We start from the raw sequence: 13,949 nt of genomic DNA, 5'->3' as shown, positions 1-13,949 counted from the left end.
TACCAACCAACCAACCACCAACAAGTGCATGTGTCCTGTAATTAGGGACAGGGAATTGTCCTATGATTAAGGACAGGGAAACTGTTTTACGATTAGGGACAGGGAAAGTACTCTATCATTAGGACCAGAGGAACTACCCAGTGATTAGGTACAGGGAAAGTACCCTGTGATTAGGGACAGGGGCTGTACGATGTGATTAGGGACAGGGAAAGTACCCTGTGATTAGGGACATAGAAAGTACCCAGTGATTAGGTACAGGGAAAGTACCCTGTGATTAGGGACAGGGACTGTACGATGTGATTAGGGACAGGGAAAGTACCCTGTGATTAGGGACAGAGGAGTATCCAGTGATTAGGTACAGGGAAAGTACCCTGTGATTAGGGACAGGGACTGTACGATGTGATTAGGGACAGGGAAAGTACCCTGTGATTAGGGACAGGGAAAGTGATTAGGGACAGGGAAAATACCCTGTGATTAGGGACAGAGGAGTACCCAGTGATTAGGGACAGGGGAAGTACCCAGTGATTAGGTTCAGGGAAAGTACTCTGTGATAAGGGACAGGGAAAGTACCCTGTGATTAGGGACAGCTACGGAAAGTACTCCGTGTTTAGGGATATAGAAACTAATCTACGATTACAGTCAATCGTCAATAGTAGAAATATCCTTCCAGTTATCTCTATAAAAAAATAAACAAGTTGTTATATCAACTAAACGATTAAAAAGGTCGAATCTTCCATAATTAAAAAGGACACGTGACATTAACTGCACTGTTCTTTTTTTAACTATTATCCCTTTGTTTATTTTTTTGTTGACAAGTACAGATAAGCCGCTTGTTATGTATTTCACCTCTCTTCTAGAACTTAAATCCTACATAAGCCCTATTTATAAAGTATTATTTTAATATGTTTAAATTTTTATATCATAAATTAAAATATTGTAATTAAAAATGTAAAGAGGTTGTTAAGAACATTTGTACATGTCAAATTAAATAAGAGTTCGCAGACCATAAAACACACACCAAACTAAGGAATGTTTGGTGTGGTGGGAGTCCATATTAAAAGACAGTTTACCATAATACACAGCAAGTTATTATAATCTTTTAAGGCGTGTTTTAAGGTGTAGACCTGGCACATGGTGTTTGTCTCATATTATTCACCCCATAGACCTATTATCAAATTTGAAAAATAAATTTTCGATAACCTTTGAGACAAATGGTCTGCCTTCTTTACTGGACGCAAAAGACAAGCCGCATGAAGTCGCATTAATGTGTGATCTATATGATTCAACAGCTGATATCATTAGATTTTACTATTTTATGATTCTCTGTTCACTATAATGTTAACTAATTGGTTAAATTATTCCCGGGTTTTTCCGGTGTGGTCTGACCTTTTCAGTGGCACAACTGATGGAACAAAACACAGAACAGAGATCCCATGTACACATTGTCATGCACGTAAAAGGACCATTGACATTTGGAATTCGATATAAGAGTAGGCTGTAGCGGCGCTGTTTAGGCAAAATGTCCCTTATAGCACACGTATATGTAGCCGATTTCCTAAATTTCACCGAGAATTCTCCATTGCATCACTACAAGTATGACATTATCGGATTATCAAAGTACTAAATTTCTATGAAGTTGACCACCAAAATTTCAATTCAATGAAATTCTTAGCACAATGGGGTCCGAATATCTTTCCCGTTTTAGTGGTGAAACAAAACAAGACGTCTTTACTCATTTTATTGTCCGCCTTAAAAGTCTTAATATGACACCAAACCAGACAGAAAATAGCAATCTACATTAATTCTACACCAAACAAACAGGAACGTCTAATCGGATGGCAAGCTGGGCAGTTGTCCCAGGCCCATCGAGCATATGTGACTTGCTGTCGATAAATAAGTAAACACTGAATAAATATAGGTTTAAATTTATCGACCATTGACATTTTTATTCCTGTAAGTGGTTGTTGTAAAAGTAGGGCATAGGTGCAGTGCTTTACCCCGGGGCCTTGCCAAAAACGCTACTTACACATGCTTGAAAGAAAGACACAGAGAGAGAGAAATGGGGTTTAACGTCCACTCGACACAAACTAGGTCATTTCCATAATTCGCTTGCGCGTAGGGGTCTTTAGCAGTGGGGGAAAACTGGGGGACCCGGAGAAAACCCATGAGGTTGGACAGGCGACCCTACTCCTTATCACGTACAACCGGGAAATTGAAACCACGCCAGCTGACTCAATGACAGACTTTATGTGGTAACCATTCAGACATCCAACCCCCCTGCAAGAAAGACAGAAAAGAGTAGAGAGAAATATATCTAAATATTTTTCGAACTATATTTGGGGTACCAATTAGATAAGGGGAATTAACCGGTGGTCCGGGCACAGATCACTAATGATTTCCCCATTGACTCTAATGTTAATTCTCGTCACTTAGACCGGCTCTAACTTTTTCCCAAATTTTCGTTGGGTAGAACGCTTTCTACCACAGATGGAGCAACATGTGGCAACCTCTTACTCAAAAGCACGTATGAGGTTCACCATGAAAAACTTGAGATAAAGATCAGTAAACATGAAATTTCCCGCCTTACATTTCAACCTAACCAGCCTCTTAACTCTCGTACCATTCCGCCTCAAAATCACGAATATTCACCAAAACCTGGCAGAAAATGTTTTTTCAAACCCTTTCTTCGATTCTACACCAAAAAGTCAACAAAAATCGCTATGCAAAAGGGGAAAAAGGAAAGACTAAATATTACTTTCGCCCTTCATTCGTGGGTGACGGCTTAGGGATATTTGATGAGTTTTGTCCTTTTGGACTGAGGGTCTTGGTCCAGATCTTTTAATGATGATCTGTAGACATTGGCTTTATATATTACACTTCTGGTGAATGTGATAGTGTATTAGTTTACCCACATATGGACGGTACAGTCAAATCTTCAACCCTCTCCCTCTTGTCATCGACTGATCTGTATGTATTTCTGATTGCCAGTTGTCTGGCGGCTCCGTTTGAGGTAAAAGGGCAGTTTGAGCGACGCAAAGAGAGAGAGAGAGAGAGAGAGAGAGAGAGAGAGAGAGAGAGAGAGAGAGAGAGAGAGATGGGGTTCAACGTCCACTCGACACAAACTAGGTCATTTCGGGACTTACATATGGTTTAATTTTATTTCAATAATTCGCTTGCGCGTAGTGGTCTTTAGCAGTGGGAGGAAACCGGAGGACCCGGAGAAAACCGACGAGGTTGGACAGGCGACCCCACTCCTTGTCACGTACAACCGGGGAATCTCGAGCGACGCAGATAGTGACATAGGTCTTTGGCGTTGCACTACCTCGTCCAGTTCAAATACAGTTTCCAGGATGAAAACAGTCTAGGAGTTTAAGTATGAAGTTTATTTATAAGATATCCATGTTATGTTATGTCACACCAGACACGTGATAGCACTTTATAAGATAATCTAGTAACTTGCTATATTCAACCATCTATCTCCATGTCTAGCTGTATGTTTAATTAGAACCATAAAAATCTATACCGTATGTACATGCATATGAATTAATTACATCTAATAAAGATGATTTCTAATCCCTGTAATTGAATATAATTACAACTTGATATGTACATAAGACCCTAAATGTATATACATAGAGAGAAATGGGGTTTAAAGTCCACTGGACACAAACGAGGTCATTTCGGGACTAACATATGGTTTATGGGAGGAAACCGGAGGACCCGGAGAAAACCTACGAGGTTGGAAGGCGATCCTATTCCTTGTCACGCACAACCGGGGATTCGAAACCACGCCAGTTGACTCAATGACAGGCTTTATGATACAGCGCGCACGTGCTAACCATTCAGCCATCCAACCCCCTCCACCTAAATGTATAAGTTGTGGTGCAGGGACTAGGAGTTGTATAGTCACGGGCATTATAGTTTCCATGGTATTATAAACTTAAAACTTGTTCCATTCCGTTTATAATTACAATGTTTGTAATTGCACTGTTCAAATCTGAACTTGTTACACTGGGGAGTCATGGGGTCTTCCCCCGACTTCACAAAACATTCTCAGACATAGGTTAAGAATTTACTCAAAATTGTTCACCTTATTTTAACTTAAATATAGCCCTTTATAAAACTTTTGTTGTTTTAATGTATCAAATAGATCAATAAGAAACTGTGTGCAATTTTTGTGTTTCTGGATCAAAGATATTTTTCATAAACAGTGATTGAAAGTTGAGTAAATTCTTAACTTAAGTCTGAGAATGCTAATTAAACTTGGGACCTCCCATAAGACATCCCATGGCCAAACCAGTATTCAAAATATTATTCATATTATTTGATTTAGGGTGTGTAACTAAGTGATTATTAGGTCAAGCAAATATGTTTTATGACACTACAGTCATCCTCCAGATCATGCTAAAGGTGCCATCTGGGCATCATAAGGTTTGTCATTGAGTCAACTGGTGTCGGTTCGATTCCCCGATTGTACGTTACAAGCAGTTGGGTCAATTCCGGGTTCCCCGGATTCCTTCCACAGCTAAAGACCCCTACGCGCAATCAAATTATTGAAATAAAATTGAACCATTTGTTAGTCCCGAAATGACATAGTATGTGTCAAGTGGACATTAAACCCCAGTTCTCTCTCTCTCTCTCTTTTGTCATCTGGGCATAGATGTGTACAATATTGCCCTCTAATAAATACACCCAGTCACAAGTCATGCCAGCAGGACGTTAAACCCCATTTCATTTCATTTCACAAGTGATGCCAGGTGTTCCACAATAGTAAGCACTCTTATAACTTATTACAATTATAACAACTAGTCCCAAACTAACCGTGATCAATATAGGTTGCATTTTTATATATTTAAAATAAAATGAAATGGAGTTTAACGTCCTATTGTTCTTCTCAGGTCGGACTAACTAAGACGGACATCAGCCATACAATACAGTGTGCTATTAGGGAGATTTGGCCCGGAGAAAGTTTTTGCACCCTACTCGTAAATCGAACAAGCCAACAGTGAGGCTGATTTTCCACCGCCAAAATCCCTAAATAAATAGATGATACATTTTAATTTATCGCACATCTATTTTTTTCAAAAGTATCTAGCAATCGAACTGATTATCAACTATACACTAAGTTTCATCACTCTCTATCAGATAGAATCAAAGTTATCTTGTCCCAAAGCATCGACCAAGGAAATTGCTTATCTCTGCTTAGCTTTAGCTCGATATGTTAATCATTGAATTCGGTCAAGACGAACATCAACTTCAAGTTAGAAGCAGAGTTGTTATGTTCCAAAGTCTTGACCAATCAAAATGCTTATTGCTCCTTAGCCTAAGCAGACAATTCTCATCATCGAACTTAGGCAAGGTATTGATGTAATGAAACTATACACCAAGTTTCATCACTCTCACTTAATTAGAACTAAAGTTATCATTTACCACAGCATCAACCTATCAAATTGTTTATCTCTACTTACCATAAGCAGAAAATGCTCATCTTCGCACTCTATCAAGGCATTGACCTCATAAACACCTACACCAAGTTTGAACATTCTAGCTCAATTAGAAGGAGAGTTATTGTGTTCCAAAGTCTCGGCCAATCAAATTGCTTATCGTTCTGCTTACCCTCAGCAGAAAATGCTCAATATCGAACTTAGTCAAGGTATTGATGTAATGAAACTATACACCAAGTTTCATCACTTTCATTTAATTGGAACTAAAGTTATCGTGTCCCAAAGCATCAACCAATCAAATTGCTTATCTCTACTTACCCTAAGCAGAAAATGCTCATCATCATACTCCATCAAGGCATTGACCTAATAAACACCTACGCCAAGTTTGAACATTTTACCTCAATTAGAAGGAGAATTATTGTGTTCCAAAGTCTTGGCCAATCAAATTGCTTATCGCTCTGCTTACCCTGAGCAGAAAATGCTCATTATCGAACTTAGTCAAGGTATTGATGTAATGAAACTATACACCAAATTTTATCACTCTAACTTAATTAGAACTAAAGTTATCGTGTCCCAAAGCATCAACCAATCAAATCGCTTATCTCTGCTTAGCCTAAGCAGAAAATGCTCACCTTCGAACTCCATCAAGGCATTGACCTAATAAACACCTACACCAAGTTTGAACATTCTAGGTCAATTAGAAGGGGAGTTATTGTGTCCCAAAAAGTGTGACGGACAGACAGACAGACGGACAGACAGACAGACGGACGAACCCATTTTAATAGTCCCCTGCTTTCTTCGAAAGGCGGGGGACAATTACAAATGCCAATGTTTACATGGGACCTCAGATTTGTACCATTCGAACAACTATACGGTGTCCTCCTGCCAGGTCCTACTCCATTGGAAAGGACGTGGGGGACCACGTCGGACAATCCAGATGAACTATCTCGGCCAACACAGGGATAGAACACGGGACCTCCAGGTTAGGGAACTAACGTCTTACTCATTGAGCCACCGTGGCTCCCAGTTGCATACTTCGACTCTACAGCAGTGTCATTTATTTATCTGTTACCATGGTCACCATCTTCAAACTGTTTAACATTTATTATTAAAAATATCAACATTTAAAACAAGATACATACATATATTTATTATGTATTTATACAGAACATTATAGAAAATATGACAAGTATGAAAAATATGACAGGTATGACAAAAATTGTATTTATAAATTTGCAACCCATTTCCCCCATTCAAGATCGTCTTCAAATGCGACAGGTGATCAGTTCGTCTTCAAATACAATACGTGATCAGTTCGTCTTCAAAATACGACAGGTGACCAGTTCGTCTTCAAATACGACAGGTGACCAGTTCGTCTTCAAATACGACAGGTGACCAGTTCGTATTACTGCCTTTATAGTGTTAATCTACAGCAAATACGATAGGTGATCAGTTCGTATCTACAGAAATGAAATGGGGTTTAACTTCCTACTTTTCTGCACCAGTGCGCTAAGAAGGTTTGTTCGACAAGAGACTTTTCTGCACCAGTGTGCTATGGATGTTTGTTCGACCAGAGGCTTTTCGGCCCCTTCTTCATCGAATTTAAGGAACCAAGGGTTGCTCTTACGTGGACGCCAACGTGTCCGGGAGACCTCGACTCTTCGCCCCGCCCGAACGACTAGACGATGTTCCCTGCCCGTCCTTCATCATGTATCACTAACAAGAAGAAACGAAGCTGATGGGGCCAAACGTTAAGTGAGCCAGTGTAGGGAATAGTATCAGGGATTATTTTGAAAGTAACATTTAGAAATTTTAGCCAAGTCGAGATAAGAAAAAAACATTATATTATTATTGATTTTCATCTATTTATAATACCATAGAAATTACAATATGGCCAAAGTATTTCCCTCCATTACATATATTTAATAAATCTACATAGCTTGTGTCGAATTAAATATATAGGTTTAAACTTCCAGGTACACAATACAACAATCAAATAAAACATATGACTTAATGGTGTTGTTCATGCAAATGTCCTGCAGTTGCTTCACAAACATAACTATTTTACAATAGATTATCACAAAAGGCAATGTCTAGTAGTTAAGCTATATATCTGTACACCATTTTATAAATTCTGACCACTGTCATTCATCGAACCGAACACAATCATTGTTATGTCTTTACAATGACAGTGCTGTTAAATCTCCTACTTGCACATATTTGTATGACGGATGACCAGGGTTTAATTTTATGGCACTGTTTATATGATGGTCATTGATAATGGTATATGAACTATGATTTAAAAGTTTATTAAATTTAATATAGTTTTTGAAGCCATATGAAAAAATATATCACTATTAGTCCAGTTAATAGACGTCACTATGTTTTAGTATCCGCGGGTAATGTATTGTTTACACTGAGGAATATGGGAACATCAGCACCGGCGTTAACAATATCAGTTAGGGTACTGTTAGCTACCACAGCATCTGTAGATACAGTTACGTTACTTTGGTTCGCGTTCGTCAAGGTTGAGACTGACCCTGACTTTGCAGCCCCACTTGTTCCTAAATCAAAACCCTGAAATCCTCCGTTGTTTCCAAAATTATACCCCGAATTTCCAGGATAACCTAAGTTCGCCGGACTCAAAGAGCCCGTCTGAAAATTAGGCTGGCCGTTTGTGTTACTTCCTTGATTGTACCCAGTGTTCGTTGGAAATCCTACTGTATCGGGGAATAAAGGGTTTTGATTGTATACTGACCCTGGAAAACCACCAAGAACCGCCGTTCCACCACCACTAGACGCAGCACCTGTAGGAATATAACCACCAGACGCAACACCTGTAGGAATATAACCACCAGACGCAACACCTGTAGGAATATAACCACTAGAACTAACTGGGAAGGTTCCGCCACTGTTTGCATACCCAGTTGGGGCGTTGCCTCCTGTATTACCAGTATATACACCAGACTGCGGAACATAACCTCCTGTTCCAGTTGCGACCGGTACAGCTGCGCCATTATTCGGGACATAACCACCTGTTCCAGAAGACACTGGCGCAGATCCGCCGCTATTCGAAACATAACCCCCTGTTCCAGTTCCTACTGGCACAGCTGCGCCATTATTCGGGACATAACCTCCTGTTCCAGTTCCCACCGGCACGGCTGCGCCATTATTCGGGACATAACCACCTGTTCCAGACGACACGGCTGCACCGCCGCCGCTATTGGGAACATAACTTCCTGCTCCTGTTCCTGTTCCCACCGGCACAGCTGCACCATTATTCGGTACATAACCTCCTGTTCCAGTTCCAACCGGCACGGCTGCGCCACCATTCGAAACATAACCCCCTGTTCCAGTTCCCACCGGCACGGCTGCGCCATCATTCGGGACATAACCACCTGTTCCAGACGACACGGATACAGCACTACCGCTTTTGGGAACATAACCTCCTGTTCCAGTTTCCACCGGCACAGCTGTACCAGTATTCGGGACGTAACCTCCTGTTCCAGTTCCCACCGGCACAGCTGCACCAGTATTCGGGACATAACTCCCTGTTCCAGTTCCTACCGGCACAGCTGCACCAGTATTCGGAACAATACCCCCAGTTCCAGTTTCCACCGGCACAGCTGTACCAGTATTCGGGACATATCCTCCTGTTCCAGTTCCCACCGGCACAGCTGTACCAGAATTCGGGACATAACTCCCTGTTCCAGTTCCCACCGGCACAGCTGTACCAGTATTCGGGACGTAACCTCCTGTTCCAGTTCCCCCCGGCACAGCTGCACCAGTATTCGGGACGTAACCTCCTGTTCCAGTTCCCACCGGCACAGCTGTACCAGTATTCGGGACGTAACCTCCTGTTCCAGTTCCCACCGGCACAGCTGCACCAGTATTCGGGACGTAACCTCCTGTTCCAGTTCCCACCGGCACAGCTCCACCAGTATTCGGGACGTAACCTCCTGTTCCAGTTCCCACCGGCACAGCTGTACCAGTATTCGGGACGTAACCTCCTGTTCCAGTTCCCACCGGCACAGCTGCACCAGTATTCGGGACATAACTCCCTGTTCCAGTTCCCACCGGCACAGCTGCACCAGTATTCGGGACATAACTCCCTGTTCCAGTTCCCATCGGCACAGCTCCGCCATTGTTCGGAACATAACCTCCGGTTCCAGTTCCCATCGGCACAGCGCCACCATTATTCCGAACATAACCGCCTGTTCTAGTTGCCACCGGCACAGTTGCTCCATTATTTGGAACATAACCACCTGGTCCAGTAGACACTGGCACAGATCCGCCGCTATTCGAAACATAACCCCCTGTTCCAATTCCCACCGGCACAACTGCTCCAGTATTTGGGACATAACCTCCGGTTCCAGATGTCACTGGCAGAGTTCCACCATTATTCGGGTAATAGCCACCTGCTCCATAATTGGGAAAAACATTTCCGGTTCCAGATGCGATGGGAACGACACCACCGGTATTCGGTATATAACCTCCAGCAGCGTTAGGGTTATATCCACCAAAATCAAAACTTGTTGGAACATTTCCACCAGAAAGCGGAACGGTTCCTCCTGTGATTGGATTACCAGTAGGAACAAACCATCCTGATGTATCAATACCTATCGGAACCACTCCCCCAGATCGTGTATTTATTGTTCCTGTGTTCATTGGAATGTTCGAAGCGGTCCCACTGTATCCGATAGGTACAACGCCGCCATTTGCACCATTACTCACAAACCCCCCTGTTCCACCAGAATTAATAGGCACTACGCCACCACTACTAGGGTTGGACCATGAACCAAAACCTGTTGGGAAATATCCAGCCCCTGAACTAACGGGAAATGTGCTATCGGTTGGTGTTAAGCCTGTCGGAATATAGCCCCCAGTCGCCCCAGAGCCTAAAGGGGAAACACCACCAGTTACAGGATATCCACCCAAACCATTTGAACCTCCAAATCCTACTGGATAAGTTCCCGTATTACCAGCCCCTCCAAGATTAATATTTGGGGTAATAATTCGCGTTTGAACACCACCGGTGTTTAGATTTGTATTTCCAGTGTTTGGTAGGAAAGGATCTGTTGATCCATAAAATCCTCCATTTCCAATTACTCCTGTGCCAACATTACTGAAACCAGTGCCTGACGTGCCAAAGATTCCCGAATCAACATTATTGGTGCCGAACGTTCCTGTATTTGTAGCGGTACCAGCTGGATAGGCTGGTGTGATAGTTATTCCGGTACCAGTGAAGACCCCAGCTCCCAAATTAGTTCCTGGAGTCCCGACGCCTGACCCAAAACCTAATCCCGGAATAAAATTAAATCCCTGATTAATCAAATTAGGGGAATAACTTGTCAAGGGTGTAAAACCATTTCCGTATATCAAGGGTGTTATGGGGATTCCAGTGTTTACGCCTAACCAATTATTCAGTCCGGCAAAATTTCCTGACACACCAGCATCATAAGACGGCATTCCAAATCCAAATCCTGTCTGTGGTGCACTGAGAGCTGGAATGTTTAGAATCCTAGGAATGTATTCGTTTATGCCTGTAAAACTCGGAACGCTTCCTCCGAATTGACCTCCAGGGTATCCAAGGGAGTAGATATCTGGAGAATATGCGCTGATTCCAGTTCCTGTAGGAAAAGCCCCGCTCCAGGAAATCCCTGGGAATCCAAGATCAGGAACTCCAGGTGAATAAACATCTGGGAAGGGGAGGTTGTCGTAAAGTGGATAATCAATCGAATCAGATCCAGTATAAAAGGGATAGACACCAGTATCCCAGGGTAAATCCGGAACATATGCGGGAATAGTAGGCAGATATTCACTTGGAAACCCAAATCCGGGGATGTCTTCTAGGGTTGGGTATATCGGAAATGTAGGATCCGTATATATGCCATCATAATATGGAAAATCGGGAACAGGGAGACGGACACCAGCTCTGTCGTAATATTCAGGGTATGGCGCAATAGGAAATATATCTGTTGGGAATGGATTGAAAGGTACATCTAGCGGATCAACAGGGAAGGGTGAAGGATACATTGTATCGTAGTAATATTCGTCTGGAGTGCCACCCCCATACTGCATCTCATTCCACTGCTGTATCTGCCACTGGCACCAAACTTCCTGTTCCGGTTGACACACACGGTTCTGAAAGTGGAATTGGTAACCATCTTGACAACTGTGTAGATCTGATTGGTATCGATGACAACGAAAATATGTATCACAGCCTTGGGCGTCAATATTCGGGAAAACTCCTTCTGATGTTAAACAGATCAACGTTAATCCATCAGGAAACAACGATACGCCTGAAATTAAGAGAAATAAATCGAAATTAAGAGAAATAAAACGACATTAATAATGTATTTGGATGTATCCGACTTCAATAAAAAATTTGAATGATCCTCTGTGTGAAATAGCTTTATTCAACGGCTGATTCCACTGAGGTGATATCGTCTAAAATTACATTATTAAGTTAGCCCCTAATGTTTCTTGTTTCATATAAAACACGAGTTTAGAATTCCGTACAGGGAACTGGTCGACATACAGGACTGAATTAATATACTAATGTCCAAAAGAAAGTATACACTGTGCATTTTGTGCTGCATCAACCAAAGTCGTTTATCCATGGTATACGGTATTTGGGTAGAATGTCAATTTGTTTCAAATTTTTATTTTGCTTAGAAATGTTGAGTTTGGACGCAAGAGACAAACTCAGTAATGCTTTATCAAATGTTTTTAATCTAAACAAAACTTAGTTATACTTTTAGTATGTATACTTTCTTTTGGACATCAGTATATATCTAAAACTTGCTTGCGTATTTGCGGTGCAATGACAAGTGACTTCCGGTAGAACCAAAAAAAAACTAGCTATTTTCAAGTATGTCTGCAAAGAATTATTTAAAAGGTTTAGATTTATTGAATATCAAATTAACGCGCATTTAATTTAATAAATGCTATGGTGTTGTGTAGCATTTGTACACACAATCAAAATAACACATTTTCTATTGTTCTAAACTCAAATATCAAATAAGAGAGAGAGAGAGAGAGAGAAAGGGAGAGAGAGAGAGAGAGAGAGAGAGAGATGGGGTTTAACGTCCACTCGACACAGACTAGGTCATTTCGGGACTAAGATATGGTTTAATTTCATTTCAATAATTCGCTTGCGCGTAGGGGTCTTTAGCAGTGGGAGGAAACCGGAGGACCCGGAGAAAACCCACGAGGTTGGACAGGCAACCCTACTCCTTCTCACGTACAACCGGGGATTCGAAACCACGCCAGTCGACTCAATGACAGGCCTTATGATACAGCGCGCGCATGTGCTAACCATTCGTTCACCCCCTAAATAAGAAAGAACAATATCCCGCGTTTAATAGAAGTGGGAAAACACTTACCTAAAGCCAATATGAAAAGCAACATTTTTCAGCTTAACGAACCATAGATGAAGTAATAATTAAATGTGTACTATATACCAGTAATATATCCGATTAACGTGTATATAAGACTAGTGAACAGTATGTAATAGTATGTATACCTCTATAAAACCATATTAAATATTCACACCTCATTGATATATCATAATACATTCAATATCCTGTATAACACGTTCTCGGGATTAACCACAGTTACTCCCCCTTGGACTTAAGTGAGAGTAATCTGTCGTTAATCGCTCTCCTGTCAAAAAGTTTACCAACTGTCAGTTTATTAATTCATTAAACGTTTGATAAACGTTGAAACATAAACGAAAGGACAGCCCAAAAGCACCAAGGGTCAGAGGGTCAACGTGTTTTCGTTTCCTCAATATTTGATATCAACATGACAATTAGTCTGTTGCATCCACGGGACAGTTAGTCTATCTGTTGTGAATCATAACTAATTTGGGGGTACCTAGTGACTAAGCCGCTGGCTCACTAGCACGAGATCGATCCCGTTGAAGACCGAGAAAGTTTCTCAAGATTTTCCAATCTAGTTTCAGGAATGTAGGATAATGGGGTTAACCATTGGAAGAGTTTCGTCCCTTGGATAGTTCGAAAAACACCACGATTCCGTGTACGTAATACGATGAATAGTAGGAGCAAACGCCATATTGACACTTACAAAAATAAATAAATGTGTTTTATTCTAAGAAATGAATACCGCTAAATATACTGGCTGTGATGATTAAAAATATCACTAAGAATATAAATCTCATTTGTTTTATATCCCATTTATTTTAATAATATCAGTTACTGACAATGTGGCAGTTAAAAGAGATATGGTTTAAGCGGATTAAATGACAGTTGTCATATCTGTGTTTATAACATTATTATAATTACAACTTAACAGACGATTTATATTTATATAGATTATAATTACAACTTAACAGACTATTTATATTTATATAGATTTTAATTACAACTAAACAGACGATTTACTTACTTTGAAGTTGTTATATTTATACAGATTATAAGATTTAGTTCAGTATCAAAAACAAAAATTGTCTGTTTCAAAACGATGTCATTTCAGTTCAGA

At 41.0% G+C, this 13,949-nt stretch overlaps 1 protein-coding gene across 1 annotated transcript; it reads right to left on the bottom strand.

The window, feature by feature from the left end:
* Positions 1 to 7,284: 7,284 nt before the first annotated feature.
* LOC126828850 (PE-PGRS family protein PE_PGRS4) lies at positions 7,285 to 12,932 on the bottom strand. The gene is made up of 2 exons (XM_050558869.2): positions 12,833 to 12,932; positions 7,285 to 11,746 (listed from the first exon to the last, which is right to left on the bottom strand). The coding sequence occupies exons 1-2, from the start codon at positions 12,855 to 12,857 to the stop codon at positions 7,824 to 7,826; spliced, it is 3,948 nt and encodes a 1,315-aa protein (XP_050414826.1). The 5' UTR covers positions 12,858 to 12,932; the 3' UTR covers positions 7,285 to 7,823.
* Positions 12,933 to 13,949: the final 1,017 nt, after the last annotated feature.

The sequence above is a fragment of the Patella vulgata genome, chromosome 7 (genome assembly GCF_932274485.2).
Source record: "Patella vulgata chromosome 7, xgPatVulg1.2, whole genome shotgun sequence".
Taxonomy (NCBI): domain Eukaryota; kingdom Metazoa; phylum Mollusca; class Gastropoda; family Patellidae; genus Patella; species Patella vulgata.
The sequence above is the reverse complement of the archived record's forward strand: the minus strand, read 5'-3'. Positions and strand labels throughout refer to the sequence as shown.

Excerpts from the sequence above, each read along its gene's own strand:
- LOC126828850 (XM_050558869.2), bottom strand. The coding sequence starts at position 12,857 with ATGTTGCTTTTCATATTGGCTTTAG. Across the intron at positions 11,747-12,832 it reads GCTTTTCATATTGGCTTTAG|GCGTATCGTTGTTTCCTGAT; the intron begins GTAAGTGTTTTC and ends TCTTAATTTCAG.